General features: G+C 35.7%; 3 protein-coding genes across 5 annotated transcripts; 1 reads left to right on the forward strand and 2 right to left on the reverse strand.

Moving 5' to 3' along the window:
* On the reverse strand, nucleotides 407-5402 carry LOC18784633 (SPX and EXS domain-containing protein 1). 2 transcript variants are annotated; one of them, XM_020557991.1, is made up of 13 exons: nucleotides 5074-5402; nucleotides 4651-4754; nucleotides 4517-4555; nucleotides 4304-4396; nucleotides 4090-4206; nucleotides 3134-3229; nucleotides 2656-2769; nucleotides 2251-2304; nucleotides 1973-2020; nucleotides 1512-1662; nucleotides 1154-1319; nucleotides 1004-1073; nucleotides 407-920 (listed from the first exon to the last, which is right to left on the reverse strand). In XM_020557991.1, the coding sequence occupies exons 2-13, from the start codon at nucleotides 4720-4722 to the stop codon at nucleotides 660-662; spliced, it is 1281 nt and encodes a 426-aa protein (XP_020413580.1). In that variant the 5' UTR covers nucleotides 4723-4754; nucleotides 5074-5402; the 3' UTR covers nucleotides 407-659. The 2 variants fall into 2 exon arrangements, with proteins under 2 accessions (XP_020413580.1, XP_007219732.1); XM_007219670.2 differs by having other exon boundaries at nucleotides 4651-5402.
* LOC18786281 lies at nucleotides 5597-12811 on the forward strand. Of its 2 annotated transcripts, none has more exons than XR_002270318.1 (16): nucleotides 5597-5710; nucleotides 5800-5890; nucleotides 6639-6813; nucleotides 6900-7005; nucleotides 7409-7491; nucleotides 8271-8297; nucleotides 8419-8588; nucleotides 8725-8838; nucleotides 9172-9252; nucleotides 9603-9664; nucleotides 10007-10063; nucleotides 10321-10392; nucleotides 10547-10795; nucleotides 11480-11595; nucleotides 11854-11938; nucleotides 12461-12491. XR_002270318.1 is itself a non-coding variant. In XM_007217866.2 (16 exons), the coding sequence occupies exons 1-16, from the start codon at nucleotides 5657-5659 to the stop codon at nucleotides 12618-12620; spliced, it is 1728 nt and encodes a 575-aa protein (XP_007217928.2). In that variant the 5' UTR covers nucleotides 5598-5656; the 3' UTR covers nucleotides 12621-12811. The 2 variants fall into 2 exon arrangements, 1 of the variants encoding a protein (XP_007217928.2); XM_007217866.2 differs by having other exon boundaries at nucleotides 5598-5710; nucleotides 11828-11938; nucleotides 12461-12811.
* On the reverse strand, nucleotides 13084-14956 carry LOC18784548. The gene is made up of 3 exons (XM_007219526.2): nucleotides 14637-14956; nucleotides 13806-14020; nucleotides 13084-13617 (listed from the first exon to the last, which is right to left on the reverse strand). Exons 1-3 carry the CDS (start codon nucleotides 14860-14862, stop codon nucleotides 13237-13239), a joined length of 822 nt encoding a protein of 273 aa, XP_007219588.1. The 5' UTR covers nucleotides 14863-14956; the 3' UTR covers nucleotides 13084-13236.

Genomic DNA, 22137 nt, shown 5'->3' on the forward strand with positions numbered 1-22137 from the left:
GTTTGACTTGAATATCAATGGTTTCAGGTTTGAAACCATCTTGATACCTTCTAAACTTTGGCAAAAAAAATATAGAGATTTAGATAACATTACAAAATTAAATTATTTATTTAAACTATTATAATTCATTGCCGAAAATAAATTGAGAAAAAAGAAGAAGAAGAAGAAAACATCCTTGTGTATAGTTAAATTCATTTAAAAAACACTTAATCTAGTTTTATCAAATCCATTCAATCAAATGTTGTCTAACTTTTTCTTTGATACTCCATCCAAATGTAGTGAGTTTGATGTAAAAAAGAAAAAGAAAAAAAAAGTACATTTGTGTTTTAATTTTAGTTTGAAAAAGTAGCATATTGAAGATGTAACTTAAAAATAAATTCATATTCTTTTTTATTTTATGTTACAAACAAATTCAAATGATCCTTTGTTTGTGTTGATCTCAAACATTAGAAAAGGAGAGGATTGAGCTTTGACACAAAACTTGGATGATAAGAAAGATCTGGACTGGGAAAATAGGTCAAAACGTGAACTTGTGCTTTAGAAATGTAATTGTGATGGCTTGAGAGTTAAGTTGGAACTTGGAAGTATGATGTTAGCTAACCTAAGCTTAGAATGAAAAAAAAAGAAACTCAAGGTTGAAATTTGTTGCTAAATATACTCTATACAATGTGGTTGTTGGTTTCAAGTAACATCTCTTCTTCTGCTTGGATGCCAGTCATGGGAAGAAGCTGATCAAGGCTTGACCTGTTAATCTTATTCCACTCATTTTCAACCCGAAAAAATATCCATTGAAAGCGCCGAAGAATCTCCAATGCAGTGATTGTAAACACCGTCAAGTAGTTGTGACGGAGATGAGAAGACAATTTGTACGTCCATGTGCATCGCAGAACCAGGTTGCTTCCTATTACCCAGAAATACACCTGCATTATGAAAGGGAGATAACATCTCCAGTAAAAGCTCTGTCCACCGGCACGTAACGGTGTCTAACTCACTAACCCCTTACCCATTTTCGTCCATAGAACATGTTCGAAAGCATACTCGATCTGCTGAACTTGAAAATCCGAGAGAAACCACTGTCAAGCAAGGGGTACAGTTGAGATTGAAGTGAGAAGATAATATAAAGGCTTCAAAATGGTTGAGAAAATAAACATACCTCAAGTCCCAATCTCGAGCTATATCCCAGTAGAAGGAATAGAGAGAGTTAACAGCACTTGACAGAAGCCAAAGTGGGGAGTAGAAGTTTGTCCACCTATCAGGGAAGACATGATATTTGAGGGCCGAAAGAAAAATCACTGGGACCGCAGTCGAATATTTTAAAGCTGAAAAGAAGAGTTGTATGGTGTTAAAAAGATATGACAGTGTTAGCAGAAAAAGAAAGTAGAGCTGAGGTAACTATATTTCAAGCTTGGTTGCAATTTATCTGAAAAAAAAAAAGGGAAGCCAGAGCACTTAACAATTCACTAGAATCACAACTATAGATAACAAGCACTCAAACTACTAAGAGCTATTACCATTGAAAAGGGTTGTCTTTTCTTTTGTATCCTTGAATTGACGAAGACATTGAAATAAACGGCAAAGATAAGGAAAAACAAGCACTAGAGGGATTGCAATTGAGTGGCTGCCACAAACTGAATCAGCTTCAAGCCAGGCGATAGTGGCAACCTGCATAATAAAAGAAATCTCATCTTAATTATATCTGCTAGATCTGGAGAAAATTCACACATATAGCCCAAAGGCTAAAATCAAAGAAATACCAACTTCTAGTAAATTTAGCAAAGACTTATGGTAAAAGGATACAGGAGAGAATTGGACTTGCAGATGGACAAGTCCATTCATAAACGATGCAGAAACACGAATCAGAACTCTAGATATTAAAAGAGGAATGGAAGAATAATCCTCCCAAAAGAACCAAGGTTAGTTGGATTTTGACAATTGACATGCATAAGGAATGAATTCTATGCTAGAACAATACCTGCCTATGAACCATTCTACAAACCGAACGTTCCAAATCAGAAAACACCTGTATCCAATTAATAATTAACAATCAAAAGAAAAAGGATGGATAAATGCAATTAATCTTCTAAGAACCAAATTATTTCAACAGTAACACTCTGAAGGTTAGATGAGAGATTGGAAAGTAGCAACTTAGATTAAACACAATATGTTAAATATTAAATTGACAGAGTGATGGATCAAAGAGAAACATGTGATGGTTTTTAGACAATTACTATAAGAGGCATAGATTCATACCTTTGCCATAGAAGTAAGGATATCAGCCAAAAAAAAGTCGGGAAATGATATTGCCTGCATTTTGTAAAGATCAAGTTCATTTAAGTGACAAAAAATATTAGCACTATGAATTTCATCCACCAGAAGGCCAAAATATCCATGTGTTGACCCATGCTGTTTTGAATAGTTACAGCTTTTTTACCCCTCTGATTTCCTCTAATAAGTTTTCCTTGGTGGATTATAAGCACACAATTAAAAGATCAAATACTTATTGTACTTGTGCACCCAAAAAGCAAAATAAAACTTGTCAATTTGAAGGAACCTCAAATTTTTAACTTATGCAATCTTGTCAAACTTCGAGTACTATTAAGTCCTGAGGGAAGACATGCAAGCACAACAGATACAAGCTACATGACAAACACTTGCCTGCAATGGAAGAGCTATCCTCCATAGCGTCCTTAACAAGAGGTAACGAGATGACAAATAGAAAATATCAAAGGGGGATATCAGAACCATAGCAACAGCAATATACAGGGATACCTGCAACAAGTATATAGACCACTTAGAAACATTTATCTGATGTGGAAAATAGAATGTCTAGGCTAGTGACGCATGATTCTAATACCATAAAACAGAGGCACATAAAATACATACAAAAGAACATATATTTGTAAATTGTACAGCATGATGTAGAGAATTTGCTGCATCACACAGATTCCTAAGACATAATAGCAGACAGTATCTCAAATAAAAAAACCATGAGAGTGATCAATATCTCATACACATCAAAATATTAGAGCAAGGTAAAACAAAAACCAATGAGAACTACTGTCGTAATCATGCAATCAAAATTCAAGGAAACCAAATCTAGAAGCAAGTTTAAGAGACAAGGCGGATAATACACCGGTTGTAATGCTGCCAATGATACATTTCCATTGGAGTAAAAATAAAGGTATGCGGTCATGCTAGTAGGGACAATGATTGTCATCCAAGTGCTACACTGCATATAACAAAACCGAACAATTAGAAGCTCAGCACCAGGAAGGTAAAAGGAGAAAAAGAAACATGCATTCTGAACTTCTGGTGATACTAATAAGGTCAATTGGGTTAAACATACAAGTATAGAGTAACTTACTTGACATAATAATAAGAAATGGAAACAAATATTAAATGATGCAGTTCATGAATGGAAGAAGGGACAGATTGCTTTGAGAAAGTAATCACTTACGCGTCACAGGGAAAAAAGAAGGTCACTTATATGTGGTCACTTAGACATTGAGTAATTAATCTGGATTTGCAGTAATGGAATAATATTTTATGTATCTCATAATCGAGTGGTGTAAAGAGAAGAGGCCTAATATAAGGGTTTAGACGACTTTGAAAGAGCAACTCAGCAGGCCTCTATCTTTTGCACAAGTGTGCACAAATCACATGGGGTAGCAAGGATCTGCCTTGGTGATGCACAAATTACATATACATGCATACAAGTAACATGCACAAGCCCGTACATTGGAACACATGTGCATGCATATACAAATTGTCCATGTGTAAATCAAGAGTGAACAATTCCACCCGGCCTAAAATTATAGGCCTAATTCCTGAAAAACTTACCTTAACCTATTACTTTTTGTCGTAAAACTTACTGTGCACTATATTTCCATATTAAAGGCACCATTCTTGGAACTAATGCATAAATCTTTAGAGAAATAGATTAAGATTGCCACGAGAAAGCTGGATAGGTGGAGGTTGCAAATTTTGTTTCTTGCATATAGAGGATCCAAAAAGGCCATTCAAATATTTAATCTCAGCATAAAATTTAATGTTTAATTACAGCCACAAAAGATAAAGAGACCACAGTACCTTCCATATTTCTTTGTGAGTGAGGTGATTTTGATCAAGATCAAATATTTTTGCATAACCAACATTGGACTGTGAAAAAACCCATAAGTTAACTCCCCAGAGCCAAACCATCAAGGTCTGCAACAAAAAAGAAAAGAACTACAGATAAGCTGCTATAAAAATCTTTATCTGGAATTAATAAAAAAGAAAAAAAAGGAAAAAAACTAAAACTCACCACTAGGAGGAGAGGGTTATAATACAAAAACACCTCATATAAGAACAAATTACGCAAATCTGCACTCATCCTCATGACAGAATCCCATCCAATCTGTTTGAAAAGAAGAATTCAAGTATAAGAACTAAATGATAAAATGTCTCACCAAACAATACCTTAAAAGTATCCATAACCTCCTAAAAGTATATCGAGAACAGAAGGATTAACACTGACCTTGCAACAACTGAATCCCCATATCATGAAAAGTAGTACCTGAAAGGTTAATTTGCTAAATGTTCAATAATAAAGATGAAGATCAATGCTATAAGCTTGCAAATGACATAATTAAAAAAACAAAAGAAACCAACCTTGAACCTCCATAAAAAAGCTGGAGATGGAAATATTGCAGCACTATGTAGCTGTGAACTTGGACTCTTCATCTCTTATGTGTTATATCCAGGGTCAGGTGTGCCTGAAAATTTTCTTATAAAATAAATAATCTAAAAAATGTTTTCAAATTAAGAAAAGCGAGACGAATTTATTACGACCCAAAATAAAAGGACATGGAGCTTCAGTATTAAAATGTTAGTCATGCACAAATCATATAATCTAACAACCATCTGCAACAACTTTATTTCTGAACCAACAAGATATGTAATTTACAGAAGCTACGAAAGTTGAACACAAAAGTACTGTTTAAGGTCAGAATTTCTATAAGTATTAAGCTCAGCTAAAAAAGGCCATGTACGGACATATCGAACATGGCAAAGATCAGTACCAGAGACACATACCCTGAAACCCAGATAGAGAAATCGGCAAAAGTCACAAATTAACGATCACCCATCAGCATTCGGTCTCTAATGACCCCAAAAAAACCACAATGGCCTACTAAGAGAATGCAAGGCAATGTCTTTTCTTCTGGATAAATCACAGAATGTAATGCAATGTCGAAAATGGTTGCACATTTTTCTTCAGAACATTTATAAAAAAATAAAATTCAGTAACTACATTTTGAGCAAAAAAATTATAAGCTTGTCGCCAAATGAGATCATGCATGAGAACTTTCTGGATCAACTTGGAGGAAATTGGAAATGGGTAAGAACATATAAAATAAAAGCAAACTAAAAATGATAATACCAGCTTCTTCTCACTGCATGAAATTTGGGTCCAAGTAAACAGGGATGATACATCCCCTCTGTTTTTGTCTTCTTCATTTTAGAGTAACACAGGCGCGGCACGTGGCCTCCAACATTTCGACGACACTAAATAGAACGAAACGACATAAAACACTTGAAGCTGCTATACTGCTAGTAAAACCCCATTGTTTGCTCACTCTCAAAAACCAAGCACTCTCTCAGAGTGGCGCACACGGCAATGGCGAGCTCACTAGAAGAGGCCAAGCTCGAGAGGTTCCTCCAATGGTTACAGGTGACCATATGTTTGCATTCTAGTCTAAGCTTTCATCACTAACCAAATACTGCAACTTTGTTTTTGATCATTTGGGTTTTCGAATTCAGGTTAATGGAGCGGAGTTACGTGGGTGCAAGATCAACTACTCTGATTCCAGCAAAGGGTTTGGCATTTTTTCGTCTAATGAAGTTTCTGATGGTAACCCAGCTCTTTCTTTTACGCATAAGTTATTGGGTTTTTGTTTATCTATGCTTTTACTCTTTTGGTTGTCTGAAAACTTCGAATTTGAGTGTCAGATAGTACGTTCTTTAAGAACCATACGGAAAAATAAACCAAAGCATTTGATTTCATGGGTCTTGGGTTGGACAAACCTTATCAACTAGTACTTCAACTCAATTTTGGGCAATTTGATCAAATATGTTTGATATGTAAACATGGACATAAGTTCTTAACCTGAAAGAAACGGGTTAGAGTCTATCTGACTTGAGCAACATGAGGAGTTCGATTTAAACAGTAAGTATTTCATGTTTTATATGGTTATTTGTCTAAATTATTTACAGATACAACTTATATACAACAAGTTACTTTTGTTTAAATTAGTTATTGAAGATTTTTCTTTAAGTTTTTTTGTGCAATCTGCTTAAGATACTTTGATTTGGGCAACCCGAGAACTTACTTGGGAAAACATATGCGAACCCCCCAGGAACTCTGTTCCTTGGGCAAGCATGGACATATCTCCTAATTCGGCCAACCCACTCACGTCCACCCTAGTTAAGAATCCATGGGTAAAATATGTCCCAATAAAACCACGCTGTAAGAAAAGGGTCCCAAAATTTTCACATACTAGTTTAAGATGTTCTCTCCGTTTTTAAATGTGCAACATTCTAGGTTGTGACACTCCGAGAATTAGAGCATAATTTTGATTTATTTTTTGAAATAATTTCAGGGGTTCTATTAGTTGTTCCTCTGGATTTAGCAATAACTCCAATGAGAGTTTTGCAAGATCCTCTTCTTGGACCAGAATGTAGAGCAATGTTTGAGGAAGGAGATGTAGATGATAGGTTCTTGATGATTTTGTTTCTAACAGTGGAGCGTGTCCGCAAGAATTCTTCTTGGAAGCCGTATGTATAGAATGCATTTTGTTGAATGATCAATTACAAATTTTCTCGTTTCTTTGTTGGCTGAGCTTCACTTGGGATAACATCAGGTATCTTGATATGCTTCCGACTACTTTTGGCAATCCACTATGGTTTACTGATGATGAGCTTTTGGAGCTAAAAGGGACAACATTGTATAGAGCAACTGAATTGCAGGTAAAAGATTTTTGGGCATCTGGCCATGACATTTAAACACTAACATGTGTAGATTGTATACATGTACATGCTGTATAATGTGGAAAATTCCATGCAATGATGGTTCATTATGGTCTTCTAAGATGATGAAGGGTATAGATGAATCGGGCTTTCTGGTAACAATTGTAGTTTTTGTGATGCTGCCGTTTGTGGGGGCTTTCAGATTGAACCTGATTGATATTCATGCTTAAAATTACTTCTATGTGGTTTCACCCTAAGCTCATTAGGCTTCCCAGCATACCAAAGCTAGCTTTGTTTTATGTGGTTTTACAAAGCATCTAATTATTTAGTTTTGTCAAATATGGTTTAAGTAGTTTATCTTCTTTGTGTAGTATATGTGACCAAAGACAGGTTTATCTTACAGAAGAAAAGCTTGCGGTCTTTATATGATGGTAAACTGAAGACTCTGGTGGAGAAATTGTTAACTCTGGATGCGGATTTAGAAAGGTGGGTCAGAAAATAGAATTTTTTTTTTCCCTTATAATTATCAAAGGAGAATGAAATTAGTAGGTCCTATCAAGTCATTTACATAATATATGTTTCTTACTAGATTTTCAGGGCATGTAAATATTTATTTCAGCAATCACAGAGGTACTCTATGACATGAATGATTAGTTTAGTAATAATTAATTTTATACCTTTTGTTCATTTTGTTAGAAATTCCAATACTAATGTTCTAATTATCCTGCATCGTTCTCCATTTGAGCTTCTTGGTAAGCACTTAGAATAAAGTTAAAGGTTTGTGCAAATCTTTTCTTGTGGTGATTGTTCTGTCTTGTGACTTGTCCTAATTAATGTTTGGATCAATAAATAAACTGCTGATGCTGAAATTATGTGAAAACATTATTCAGATTTTTTTAATAATAAAGTTGGATACTCAGACTTTGGACCACAATTTCTCATGGAGTCTCTCCAGTTGGTGGACCTATGTAGTTTCATTATAGAGTAATCAGGTGTCTGTGTGCTCGTGCTGCTTTTATATGAACTGAACCTTCTCTTTAAATTTAATGGTCCAAACTCTTGAAGTCTGGTATTTGATGGCGGAATGTCCATCTTTTTTTGCAAATAAGCTTTTATCTGACTTAGTAGTGAATAGTGTGTCATATAATCTTGATAGATGCTATCTAAAATTACATGTTGAACGACATTGTCGATAGTTGTATGCATTTTCAATATTACTGTGATTAGTTCCTGATCATATACAATACCTGTTGCTTCTTTTTCAGAGATGTGTGCTTTGAAGATTTCCTTTGGTAGGTACCATCTTCGTGAATAATCTGATGATTTTTTTAATTGAATCCTCTTCTTCATTATGTCTGTTCATGGCACTCTACACCTTTGTTCCTTATGCTTCACAATTGGCTGTCATGCTAGGGCAAATTCTTTGTTTTGGACCCGTGCTTTAAACATTCCCCTTCCCCATTCCTACGTATTTCCCCAAATTCAAGAAAACAAAAATGATATTGCTTCAGATGGCAAAAATTCTGGGGTTTCTACTACTCATATTTGCATGGAAGAGTTGGTTAATGGAATGGATGAAAAAGGTAAAGTCATCTTTGGCTGATGCTTTATGAGAAATCTTCCAATATACTTTAATCATTAGATACTGGGTGCTTGATTCGGTATTTCATGATATAAAATGTTCCTATTCGTACTAATAGTAGTACTTTCTCTAATTAGGATGTCAGGTTGAAGGGGTTGATATTCAAGTCAATGGAGTGACATCCACATCAAAACAAAAAGAGACTGTTTGGGTGGAGGGTCTTGTTCCTGGCATTGACTTTTGCAACCACGGTATGCTAGTTGCTTATCAAGTCTATGAAATTTTAGAAATTTTAATGTATTTTTTTTTTCTTTTCTGAAATCTACAATATTCTAATAACCTTTGTTCAAGGGTAAGCTCCTCTAAATCATGGAGCCCTTGTAGTAGTTCAACTCATTTGATTCTAGCGAATAGCAACTTGTTTCGTTGTCTTATTTTACGTACCAGTATACCATGAAGCTTAGGATACTGATGGAACCATATCTTGGGGAGAGAGAGAGAGAGAGAGAGAGAGAGAGAGAGAATCTTCATTTCCTTATATGCTTGCAGTATACCTTACCAGCTGAATTCATGTGGCTGTTCAGATCTAAAGGCAGCAGCAACGTGGGAAGTTGATGACACTGGATCAACAACTGGAATTCCTTTTTCTATGTACCTTCTTTCTGGTAGTATTCTGTTTCTATCAGTAGCTCGTAGCTCATTTTTCTTGCTGAAAATCAATATTTTTATGTTGTAGGTAATCATAAGATCTCGTATTGGTTTCATAGCGTACATGTTTTATGCAACCATGACTGTTGCTGTTGAATTTTCACAATACTTGTTTCCATTCCTCCACTTTTTTTCTTTTTTTCTATGTAACTGAGTTATGAGATCTCAAAATGGTTTCATTGTGTATACACATCCATTTTGACAATTTCTTATGAAGTTTTACTAGTTTTCATTTCTTTTCGTTGGTTCAATTTGCTTGGTTATCTTACTTATATTCCTCTTCTTTTTTTCCCCTTCAATTGGAAAGCTGTCCAACCTTTGCAGATTCAGGGAGAAATTTCTATAAGTTATGGTAACAAAGGAAATGAGGTATTGTCTGTTGTCATTTGATACCAAACTTACTTTTAGAATGTAGTGCTTTCTCTGCATACCTCTTAACTGGTGACTTTCTCTTCTTCCTTGTAACTTAACATAATGTCCTCAAAGTGGTTGGTTGCCTTTGCCCTCTGCTTGTATTCTGGAATTGTGTTTCATTTGTGCTACTTCTTGCATTGCATGAGAAGTTTTTTTTTATCCTTTGAGCATGCATTCTCGTTTGGAAAACTCTATTTCCAACTACTTTGTCTCTGCTTAGTGCTATCCCAGATCATGTTTTTCTCATCCACTTCATCAACTTTCTGAGTGAGAGCCATTATGTTATGTTTGATGCAGGAACTACTTTATCTCTATGGTTTCGTCCTTGATGGTAATCCGGATGACTATCTCATGGTAATGCCTCTATATTGGATTTAGCTTGTGTGGCCTTGTCTTGAATGTACTTTTGTTAGTTAAATTAATGATTCTTAGTGGTGATGTTGTTTCAAACTTGATTTAAAGAAACTTAACCTTTACTCTTTGGTGTTATATGTGTGGAGTTTTTATACCTGTTTCTGTCATTTTGTTCCATCTAGGGCCATATTTACTGTCAACGAATTGCTTTGAGCTGACTTGGTATATGCATAATTAATGGTAGGTTGTTTATTCAGGTCCATTATCCAATGGAAGCAATTCAAAGTGTTCCCTTCTCTGACCCAAAATCACAGCTTCTTGAAGCACAGGTCAGCTATTGTTGGCTTTTGAATTTCATTAATTCGAGGAGAAAATCAACAGTGCAAGTCAAAATTTAAGGGGATCAATGGAGAAATTTCTGAATTACTTTTTTGTTTCCAAAGAAAATGTCATTTATTATTCAAAAAACCTGGTTGTTCACAGAAGGCCGAAATGAGATGTCTGTTACCTAGAAGTTTACTGGATCATGGTTTTTTCCCGGTAGACATCTCAAATAAAGAAGGGGATGATAAGTGCAAACTTGACCATGGTTGTAGCTATAGTTGGAGTGGTCAGCGCAAGATGCCAACATACTTACACAGATTGGTTTTTCCTGAGAACTTCTTGACAGCCTTGAGGACCATAGCCATGCAGGAGGATGAGCTGTTTCAGGTTTCATCTCTGCTGGAAGAGGTAAATATTCTGTACGTATGTAATTTCTTGCATAAAAAAACCTTGCCATTTCGGCTTTTACTATCTAAGCACCTACATAATGGTGTTTCAGTAAGTTGTGGGTCACATGAATGACTTAACATTATTACTATTTTTTAAAATAAGAAAGAAGAGGAGGAAAAGTAAATTTGAAACTGAAGATGTGCTCGTTAATATGGCACACCATCTAGTGGGCAAATCCTAAATTTGTAGATCTATCAGGATACATTCTTGTCTTTACAATGGTTTTATGTTAGAACATAATGTTTATCGTAAAGTGAAGAGCTGGCTGAAGCAACAAAAGTAACCTTGCAACGAAAGGCTCGGCCTCGAAGAATATAAGCTTTGAGAAAACTGAAAATTTTACTGTTTATGTAAATGGTTATTCCTTGGGATGTGATCTAGGATTATATATTGAAAGATCATTCTTCTTTTACTTAAGTATTAATTACCAATGGAAATTGTGAGAAATTATGACTGTTTCAAAAAATATAAATTTAAACATGTTTCTGAAAGAGTGGTGATTCAATAAGAGAGTTAATCAAAGCCGTGCAACCTGTCACATATGCTTAAAATATTTATATCAAAGTGAAGTTACAATGGGCATGTCTGTTTTGAATCATTTGCTCCCTGATTATTACCCCAAGTTGAATCTTTTATTTGAAGCTTGTAAGATCTGGAGGGGGGAGGCAACCATCTGATTCAGAAGTTCGAGCAGCTGTATGGGAGGCTTGTGGTGATTCCGGAGCTTTGCAATTACTCGTTGATCTTCTTAACGTGAGGTAACCAGTAGAAACCATCGGCAAATGTTAGTTTGCTGATAATTTAGCAACATATTTAATAAGGGTGAAACTTCTCAAATCTGCGTGCTTCCACTTGTAACATGAATATGAGATCCATCAGAAACTGGCATGATTGCACAAATTCAAGGGCCAAAGGGCTATTTACCTCCTATTGTCCAAAGAAAAAAAGAAGTTATATTGTTGGCTACCTAACGAAATTTTTGTATGCAAGGTTGACGGATCTTCTAGAATCTTCAGGTACAGAGGACAGCGACACCAATTTGCTTAAAAACGCACATATTGTTGAAAGTGCAAACCAGCATACAGATGAGAACAGTTTAAGGTACCATCTTTTGAAATTATGGTTGTTTTCTCACTGCAATAAATTAGTCATTTTAAAGTTGAAAAAAATGTTGAGGATTGCTGATCTCTTTGAAAGCGTAAGCTGCCCGGTGTCTACCAATCTAAGATGTAAAGTGATTTTTCTGACGTGCATTCAAATTCTAGCATATGATAGACCAAGTATGCTACAAATAACAAAAAGGTGTCTTCGTATGCCAACTCTATTTAAAACTAGTTTTTTCCGGTTCTAACATCAGAGGGAACATTTGAAATTTGAAGTTTTTTATGTGATGTCGGAAGTAGGTACACTTCATAAGTTACATGCTTACTCTTACAAATAGGAAGGATGTGATCTAAATTCAAACTACAAATTTCCCTACTATTTTGTATTTTGCGTCGATGCGATCGTTGTAGTTTTCTATCTCTAACTTCAATTGTCTCCTTTCTCAACACAAAAAATCTTGGGAGAGAAACTCAATATGCTTGTTAATCTGGGATTTCTCTTTTCTTTTGCTGGCTGCAGTCAAGAGACAAATGGCAGTGGCTCAACACAACAATACAAGTTGATGAGTAGAAACGTGTGGGCTAGTATTGTATATAGAAGAGGGCAGAAGCAACTCACTCGATTATTCCTCAAGGAAGCAGAACACGCCCTGGAATTAGCCCTCAGCGAGGGCAACTAATTGTTTGCATAAATTCTTGCTTTATTGCCTACTTGAGCCAGCCTTTGCAGGCAGTGATGTACATCACAGAATAATGTTAGTGAAGAAGCTGAGTTTTGACTCTTGGTTCTTGTAATTATTCTTTCTGGTGCATTTGTACTCATGTATTGTTTTTTTTCCGTCTAGTGGGGCACTCAAATTTTCCTTCCCAACTTCTTTTGGTTACTGTAGAGCATGCCACCGTCAGTCGCCTGTGCACAATTGCTTACTCGAACTCTTGTATACTGAGAACATTTTTGTTACCATGTGAAAATGTTAAGAGCTGAAAATTGCAAATTTTGGTGCCAACCATTCTGGTAACCACTTGAATAAACTATGCAGGGATTTGTAGTCTACCGTATATTGATTGTTAGACATTTAGTCAATAGTGTAGGTTTTTAATCCCTTAGATTTAGGGGGAGCAAAAAAAGAACAGAAAAAGGAAAGGAAAAGGAAAATTGTAGGCCACGTTGTTCACAGCCCATAACTTCTGCATATACCCAAATATGGGGTGTAGCATACAAAAACATTCCTAGGCACACAAGGCCTCGAAATTTTTTGAAATTAGGCTGTCTACTCTTTTTCTTGCATGTTGTCTTCAGTTTTCTAGGCCAGCTATATTCTTAAGTGCCCACCCCAAGGCATAAGCAGCAGCTGCAGCAATGGCACCATTGAAGAGAGTAACAGCCACAGAAAATGCGTAGTTCTGGCCTGCAATCTTGGCCTTTGCAGCCCCGAGAAGAGCTAGGGCAAGCGCAGACAAGATACAAGCACCAACAAACTTAACCGAGTCGTCGTTCGTAAATGGGATGAGGATGATGAAGGAGAGGAGAGGAGCACTGCCAAACACAAGGAAGGCTGCAAATGTGACCAGGCCATTCTTCCATGGCTTTTCTGCTTCATCGGGCGGCAGCATTCCATGAGCCATCATTTTCTCATGCACCAAGATGTTATTGTATTTGGCAAAAATGCTCACAACCTAGTCAAAGCAAATTGAGTTCCAGCTACTACATTTTAGTCCCAACGCTTATACAATGTCAAAAAAGTTGAGCATATCACATTCCCATTAGATTCAAAATTCCACAACTTTTTTTTTTCCTCTACTGCATAGGCTTTTCAAAATTTGTTCAAACATTTCTTGAAGTTCTAGAGGAAGATCTAGCGTACCGTAGTCGCGTCGTTAATATCCATCCCAAGTGCTTGATATCTCCGAAGCAACTCCACCAGCTCCTCAGGGCCACTGTGATTAGCGACATCCCATTCGGTCACCGCCCGTTCTTTGGCGGCGACAGCCTTTTCACTGCTGCTGGACATAAAATCTCCAAACCCCATTGATATCCCATCTGCCACCAGGTTTGCAAATCCAAGCACCAATACATCCACTACAAACACACAGTTGTAGATGCTAATTATTATAGTCACCTTGGTCGTCTACATTCATAAAAGCTCTACCACACTAAAAATATGTTGATTATTTTCACCTGGGTTTTGTTTTCTGTATCCTTCTTTTGGGTTGTAAGACATACATATAGAACCAATACAACTTCAAAGTGCTATTCACCAAAAAAATTCCCATAAAAAACTTGGATCTCAACTAACATGTAGCTGGTGTTCTGTTGATGTACCTGTTTCTTGCTTCAATAAATTTGTTACATTGAGCCATAATATACAGATGTGCTAACATTAATTGCTCTTTCCACACAGACATGGATTAGGCCAGTTGATCAGGGCAGTGCGCCCGCCCCTTCATCTAAGTTCGAGTCCCCATCCCGTAGATGATTAGATTAATTTAGAGTAATTTAGATTATCACTTGTATTTAAAAAAAAATTGCTCTCAGCATTATCAAACACAATGACAATTCAAACCGATCAAGATCAATGGTAATATAAAAAGCAAATTCTTCAGGTCGTGAGAAATACAAAACCCAATACACATTTTCATTTTCAAGAAAACTTTTAAGAAGAGGAAATTAAAGAAAGAAAACTATGATTTCTTACCAGAGGAAATACGACTAGCAGAGATAGAGGAAATGAGAGAGAAGCAAGTGACAATGGCATCAAGACCGGCATACAAAATGCTTTTAGCATACTCCCCTTTCCATGGCTCTTTTGGTCTCTCACTCTTCTTGCTAACATAACCTCCATTAATATTGTTGCTAGTTTCTTCAGCACCAATAATAATCTCCTCTCCTTCGACTAGCCTGCTATAAGCTGCATCAGCCATTTTGTTTTTTCGAACTCTTTTTGGGGCCAATTTTCTACTATTTTACTGTTCCAAATACTTTTCACTGTTTCATGCATCAGCTGGGTAAACAAAGATGAAGATGAAGTCAGCCAAAAGAACCCAAAAAATAGAAGAAAAAGAGGGTGTGCCTGTGCGCTGTCGTTGTGCATGCAGTGCACGTGGCTTGCCGCGTTGCCACGTGTATTACTTGATTGGTAGAGTGCCTCATTCAGTTCTAGGCCTCGTGGCTTTCTTGTCTGCCTCAAATAAAAAAAAAACTGATTATCTGGTTTTAGAGAGTGCAAATTGGACTAGAATGGAGAGGTTTACTTTTCTTATTTATTTATAAACATTTCTTATTCAGAAGGGTGATAACATGGTAAAGTCACATACAATACTTTATATGGATGTTAAAATTCGAACTCAAGATCTCTCTTATGAAGTAATTGCTCCAAACCACTACATAATAATGAGTATTAGAACTATTTCAATTCTTTCTTTCTCTATATGTTTAAGACGCATGAGTATTTGAATGATTCTAATTCCTTACTTCCCCACTTACACATATGAAATACAAAATTACGGGAGTTCTATAGTAAATCCATAATCAAATATTGTTCAAACTAGGAATCAGATTAACTAAGAGGAGTACTTGATCTAATTCCAATTCCTCATTATCAAATTCTTAAGTTCCCTATTTCATGACTTCTCCCATTCAATCGGAAATGATCTTAGATATTTTAAATTCTGAAATTATATAAATTAATATGTAATGCAAAATCTAAAAAGGCAAGTAATTGAACTGGAATCGTAAAATATCTGATATTTTTATAAGTTGATTGAATCGTTAAAAAAAGAAGAAAATGAGTTTGATATTTTTATTTTCAACAAACGTTTCATTGGATTATAAAGAAAAATAAAATACTATTGAAGACACCGTTAGTAAGTATATTATTTCATCAAGTATAAATCCTCCAATCTATTAACTAACTAAATCATTGGTATGTCTCTCACAAACATAGAAGTACTGTCTTCAGTCGTTGCTCCGATTGCTCCCAATTCAGCAGGCGGTGATGAGGGTGGCTCAGCTACGTCTGGACGAATATCAAACTGCTACAGGCAGATCGTGTATCTTCCCCACCAACTCCCGTGTTACCATACCACACAAAATAGGAACCTTACCAATTTTTTCAATTTCAACTGACTCTAGATCTTGAAATTGGCGAGGCACAGTACGTTGACCAGTTTTTCGTTTCAGCTTCGCATATAGTTTATCAATTCGTTTGCTAAAATGTACGAGTCGTACAATGTATGTTGTTCCTCGCTTTATGACAACATTCCCCTTATATTTCTTTTTTTTAAACTGTCTTTCGAATCCCTTGTTCACTTTCGCATTAATGTCATGTGTATACTTGTAATCATTTGTGTCAAAGAGGAAGAACAATGAATTGGAAAGATATCTAGCTAAGGCATCGTAATGATCATCAAAAAGCGCTTGTAGAACCGGTCGGTCATATACCTTCATAGCATCTGTTTTTGTTATTTGAAACACGCACACATATCCACCGCTATATTCATCAAAAAGAGCTGCATATAATAAAGCTTTAATCAAATGCTGTAATTAATTCATTTGAACTATGGACTTTCAGATTGCAATGATTCAGGTATTTCCAAACATGTGGACCACCACTTCCACTTGCAAATCCCTTGCTAATCGAGGATTTGGATTCTCGCTTAAATTCATCACGGCTAACTTCATATACATAAGGAACTTCATGCACATCCCAGCCACCCATAAGAGTAGACACCTTAATTCTATTCCCTGTTGATGTTTGCCCACGTATGTACTCTTTGGCTATTACTGGTGCACCATGGATGCCATTAACTATTTCCCCACGTTTGCTAAAGTAATCATTCACATGTTCTAACATTTGTCGACTATTATTGACTTTTCCCGCCCTAGTTGCAAATACATTGCAACTCTTCATATGCAAATATTTGTGTGACTCCTCTCCTAATATAAATCCTTTGTTCTCACTAGATGTAGTCCTCGAATCGACACCAATATATATTGCTTCACACCCTTCATTAGCGATAAAAGCAATGTTTGTTGTGCCACATCCTTCTTCCTGAAGGAAATTTGAAATGGGTAAAAAAAAAATTGAGAATATGCCTCAACAAGTATATGTGTATATATATACATTAGATTCAACTCAGCATGAGTATATATACGTACGTATACACTATTTGCTGGTTTTTTGGCAATAATTGAAGCATCATAGAAAATCGCAAACAGATACATCAATTAAAACAACCAAAGGAGAGTACATAGAATTTGGGTTTAAGAAATATGGACGCATAAGTATATTTGATAAATTTAACTAAAAAAAGTACGTATGATAGAAAAAAGAATAGTGGTAATGTCACAAACCTTCAACTCTTGGCTGATTTTCTCCAAGTATGCATCAACCATAATGCAAAACAAAAGTTCAACTAAGCTCCGATCACCAATTTGTTGTTGAAACAGAAAGATAAATTGTTTTGTAAGTTTGAAAAAGTTCCACGAGCGAAAGCCATCCTTTTATAAAAGTAGAGTTGTTCTTTTAGGAAGTAAAAGAATCACTAAAACTTTCCATGCTTGAACCTTAAGAAATCAATACAAATCTTACTATTTTGTTAGTAAAAAAAGAAGTCAACAAAACAGGAAATTAATTGGAAATCATTTCCATTAGGAACCGTACATTTTCTGGTGTAGGAAGGTTTACCAGGATTTGTTCCTACTTGAGTTTTGCAAAATTGGTAAGAAGCACTTGATTTTGCAGCAAGATAACCACATTAATTAACTTCCTTTATTTGGACACAAAATATTCCTGCCCTAGTTTTTAATGATAATTTATTATTTAATCAAGACTGAAATGGAAAAAATAATATTTGGTTATTCAATCAAGCCAAACCGCCTATATTCCTGCTCTAGTACGAAACGCATTCTTTTTTTCTCTCACAATTCACCCTAAACTCAAACCTCCTGTTGTTTTTTCTCTAACAACCGCAAAGCCAAACACCAAGCTCTACACAGCCATGGACAACGTCATATTTTTGGAGTGCCTGAAATTCGATTCTGAGTCGGAGGTGCTCGCTAAGGACGATGGCGTGAAGAACCTTTTCTCGCCAGCTCTGATCCCCCTCAACTGCGATATGTCAATAATCGGTATATATGCCTTTTCATTTAATTCAAGGGTGACTACGACTATCTGCAATTTAATTACTTGCGCTTTAAATTTTATGCTCGCCTTTTGTGTATGGAAAATTATATTTTTACCCTTATGTTCTAGTGCTCCTTTGTGCTCTTGATTTTTGTTTTTTGGGTTTGTGAGGAAGATTATATGAAATTTGTTTTTAGGGTTTGTGAGGAAGATTATCACCCATTTTTCTTTTCTTTTTCCCTTTTTTATTTAACAATATAATTGTATGTGAGCAGGGAGCAAGCTTGAAGAATCAGAAGATGAAGAATCAGAGAATGAAGAATCAAAAGATGAAGAATCAGAAGATGAAGAATCAGAGAATGAAGAATCAAAGAATGAAGAAATTGGTATGCTTTTGAATATATTTTTTTCTTTTTAAATAGAAGTGATAGTCTAACAATTTTATTGGTAAGTGATAGCCTCCTCCCTCCTCCCTCTAATCTTCTTGGTAAGCTTTTGATTTTAAGGAAGAAAAAAAAAATGCGCTTGCAACTTATTCTCTATTCATACATATTCATCTTTTTCTCTCTTATGACATAATATTTATGTATTTGTTTTGAACTTCTTTGATATCATCTCTCTTTTTTCTTTTTCTTTTTTGTATTTAATAATGTAATTGCATGGATACAGGGAGCAAGATTGCAGAATCAGAGTCTGAAGATTCAGAGGATGAAGAAATAACAAAGGAAAAACTTAGGAGTTTTATTGGTATGCTTTTAAATTTTCTTTTTTTATTTTAATACAAGTGATAGTCTAACCTATAAGCAGAGGTGAGTTTCTCACACACACTACCAAGGTGTCATTGGGGTTCGAACTTGAGGTCATTGGTATATAAGTCAAAGTCATTTTTCACTAGACTAGACCCTATTGATTTATTGATTTTAGGAGCCAAAAAGAAATTTAAACAAAATGCGCCAGCAACTTCCCTATTTAGACATAATATCTATGTATTTGTTGTTATCCTATGTAATGTGCTCACAATACTGATTTTTGGGTTTTATCATCTTCATTCATTGTCTTTTATCAAATAATAACAATAAATGATTATTTTTATTATTTTTATTGTATTTAACAACAGGTGAATGTAAGTATTGTTTACATGTGGGTGAGCACATTTCCCAACTATGCCCTTACAAGTCCGATTCCCCAAAGAACGCAACTCTTGGCGAGGGTTGTATGGTTGTTTGTAGTATTTGTTGCTGCCTCCTTAGAGACTCATGTTGTGCTGATTGTGACCTAAGCATAGGATGTGCAGTTCTCAAAGATTGTCCAATATGTAGGAAGCAAGGTGAACGTTGGCCTTCTACGTGCTCAAAACGCGAGAGGAAACATATTCTTTCTACTTTTACTTGCAACTTTGATACTAATTTTTTTCTTCCAACTAATGTCCATTAAAATAGTAGAGAACGGAATGTTATTGGTACTCCAGAGTTAAAGCAAAAGATTGAAAAAGATTAAATGTTATTACATTTAAAAAATAATTATATTTTATTTTATTTTTAAATATTTTTAAATAATTGTAGTCTTCGTAGACATGTAGAGTAACTCACTTCAAGAAAAAAAACACTCCTGCAATATCTAATTCAACTCCTTCTATTTGTGGCCCTGTCTCTCTATATAGTTGGAGATGGAACTGTATATAATAAAAGAAAAAGAAAAAGAAGTGCTATTTTATGAGGTTTGCAATAAATTCCATTCTTTTGTTTAGCCATGCATTGCATCATATGATTGTCTACATGGTGTTTTGTTTTTATCGCAAATGAATTGCAATTTGTAGCACATAGTCTATATTATATTCTTCTGCTTCAAGATATGAAAACCCATCTATTAGACAGTTTAGACGTATACAGATCCAAGTCATTCGCTGAACAAGCAGAATCCGAAAAACCACCATCATCCCATCATCTATGATATGTCCAAATAAAGGGCTATTCAAGCTTCCAACATAAATAACAGGAACCTACCTTACCAAGCACCCTCCTGCCTTCTTCACACCCCACCCCAAAACAATGTTAACGCCCGTTACCGCTGTTAGATTCCAAAACTGGCCAACCTAATAAATCAAGAGAGCAAGTCCACCAAGAACTAAACTCATGAGAGAAATGTTGCCGAGGCTACGACGATCTCAACTGTGGAACTGACCGGCAGCTATTACGCTTTACATACGTGTGTCCTAATAAATCAAATGTGATGTTCTCACTTCAAGTCAAATGGATCCATCAAGGTCATGAGGGCTAGAGGATTTACAACCTGCAACACGAAAACCTGAAAAGAATCAAGAAAAATCAAAGTAATGCGTCACAAAATAGTTGAGTTTTATTTAATGGTCACCTATTGATTTGTATAACGATGTTCTTAATGCGTTAACAGAAGGGGGGAGGTGAAATCGCGATCATTAATTCGTCCCTGGCATCACATTCCCATTAGATTCAAAATTCCACAACTTTTTTTTCCCCCTCTATTGCATAGGCTTTTCAAAATTTGTTCAAACATTTCTTTAAGTTCTAGAGGAAGATCTACCGTACCGTAGTCGCATCGTTAACATCCATCCCAAGTGCTTGATATCGCCAAGCAACTCCACCAGCTCCTCAGGGCCACTGTGATTAGCAACATCCCATTCGGTCACCGCCCGTTCTTTGGCGGCGACATCCTTTCACTGCTGCTGGACATAAAATCTCCAAACCCCATTGATATCCCATCTGCCACCAGGTTTGCAAATCCAAGCACCAATACATCCACTACAAACACACAGTTGTAGATGCTAATTATTATAGTCACCTTGGGTGTCTACATTCATAAAAGCTCTACCACACTAAAAATATGTTGATTATTCTGACCTGGGTTTGTTTTCTGTATCCTTCTTTTGGGTTGTAAGATATATATATTATAGAACCAATACAACTTCAAAGTTTATTCACCAAAAAAAATCCCAAATAACTTGGATCTCAACTAACATGTTAGCCGGTTCTGTTTATGCATTATGTACTTTGTACCAGTTTCTTGCTTCAATAAATTACATTGAGCCATAATATACAACTGTGCTAACATTAATTGCTATTTCAGCAGGCGTGAATTAGGCCAGTTGATCATAGCAATGTATCTGTTCCCTTGCACCTAAGTTCGAGTCCCCATTCCGTTCGAGTCCCCATCCCATAGATTAGATTAATTTTGAGTAATTTTGATTATCACTTCTATTTTTAAAATAAAACAAAATTGCTCTCAGCATTATCAAACACAATGACAATTCAAACCGATCAAGATCAATGGCAATATAAAAAGCAAATTCTTCAGGTCATGAGAAATACATAAACCCAATACACATTTTCATTTTGAAGAAAACTTTTTAAGACCGAGGAAAAAAAAAAAGAAAACTATGATTTCTTTCCGGAGGAAATACGACTAGCAGAGATAGAGGAAATGAGAGAGAAGCAAGTGACAATGGCATCAAGACCGGCATACAAAATGCTCTTAGCATACTCTCCTTTCCATGGCTTTTTTGGTCTGTCACTCTTCTTGCTAATATCACCTCCATTAATATTGTTGCTAATTTCTTCTCCATCTGCTATAATAATCTGCTTCGACTAGCCTACTATAAGCTGCATCAGCCATTTTGTTTTTTCAAATTATTTTTGGGAGCCAATTTTCTACTATTTTACTGTTCCAAATATTTTTCACAGTTTCATGCATCAGCTGGGAAAACCAAGATGAAGATGAAGTCAGCCAAAAAAACCCAAAACAAAAGAAGAAAATGAAAAAGAAAAGAGGGCGTGCCTTGTGCGTTGTCGTTGTGCACGTGCAATGCAATTGGCTTGCCAGTTTGCCACTTGTATTACTTGATTGGTAGAGTGCCTCATTTCATGGCTAGGCCTCGGCTATCTTGTCTGCCTTAAAAAAAAAATTAAGAACTGATTATTTGGTTTTAGAGAGTGCAAAATTGGACTGGAATGGAAACTTCGGCATGTCTACTTATCAAATGGGTATTATAAGTTTAGAATTATTCCAATTCTTTCTTTCTATGTGTTTACTAATTTGT

Source organism: Prunus persica, chromosome G2 (genome assembly GCF_000346465.2).
Source record: "Prunus persica cultivar Lovell chromosome G2, Prunus_persica_NCBIv2, whole genome shotgun sequence".
Classification (NCBI taxonomy): Eukaryota; Viridiplantae; Streptophyta; class Magnoliopsida; order Rosales; family Rosaceae; genus Prunus; species Prunus persica.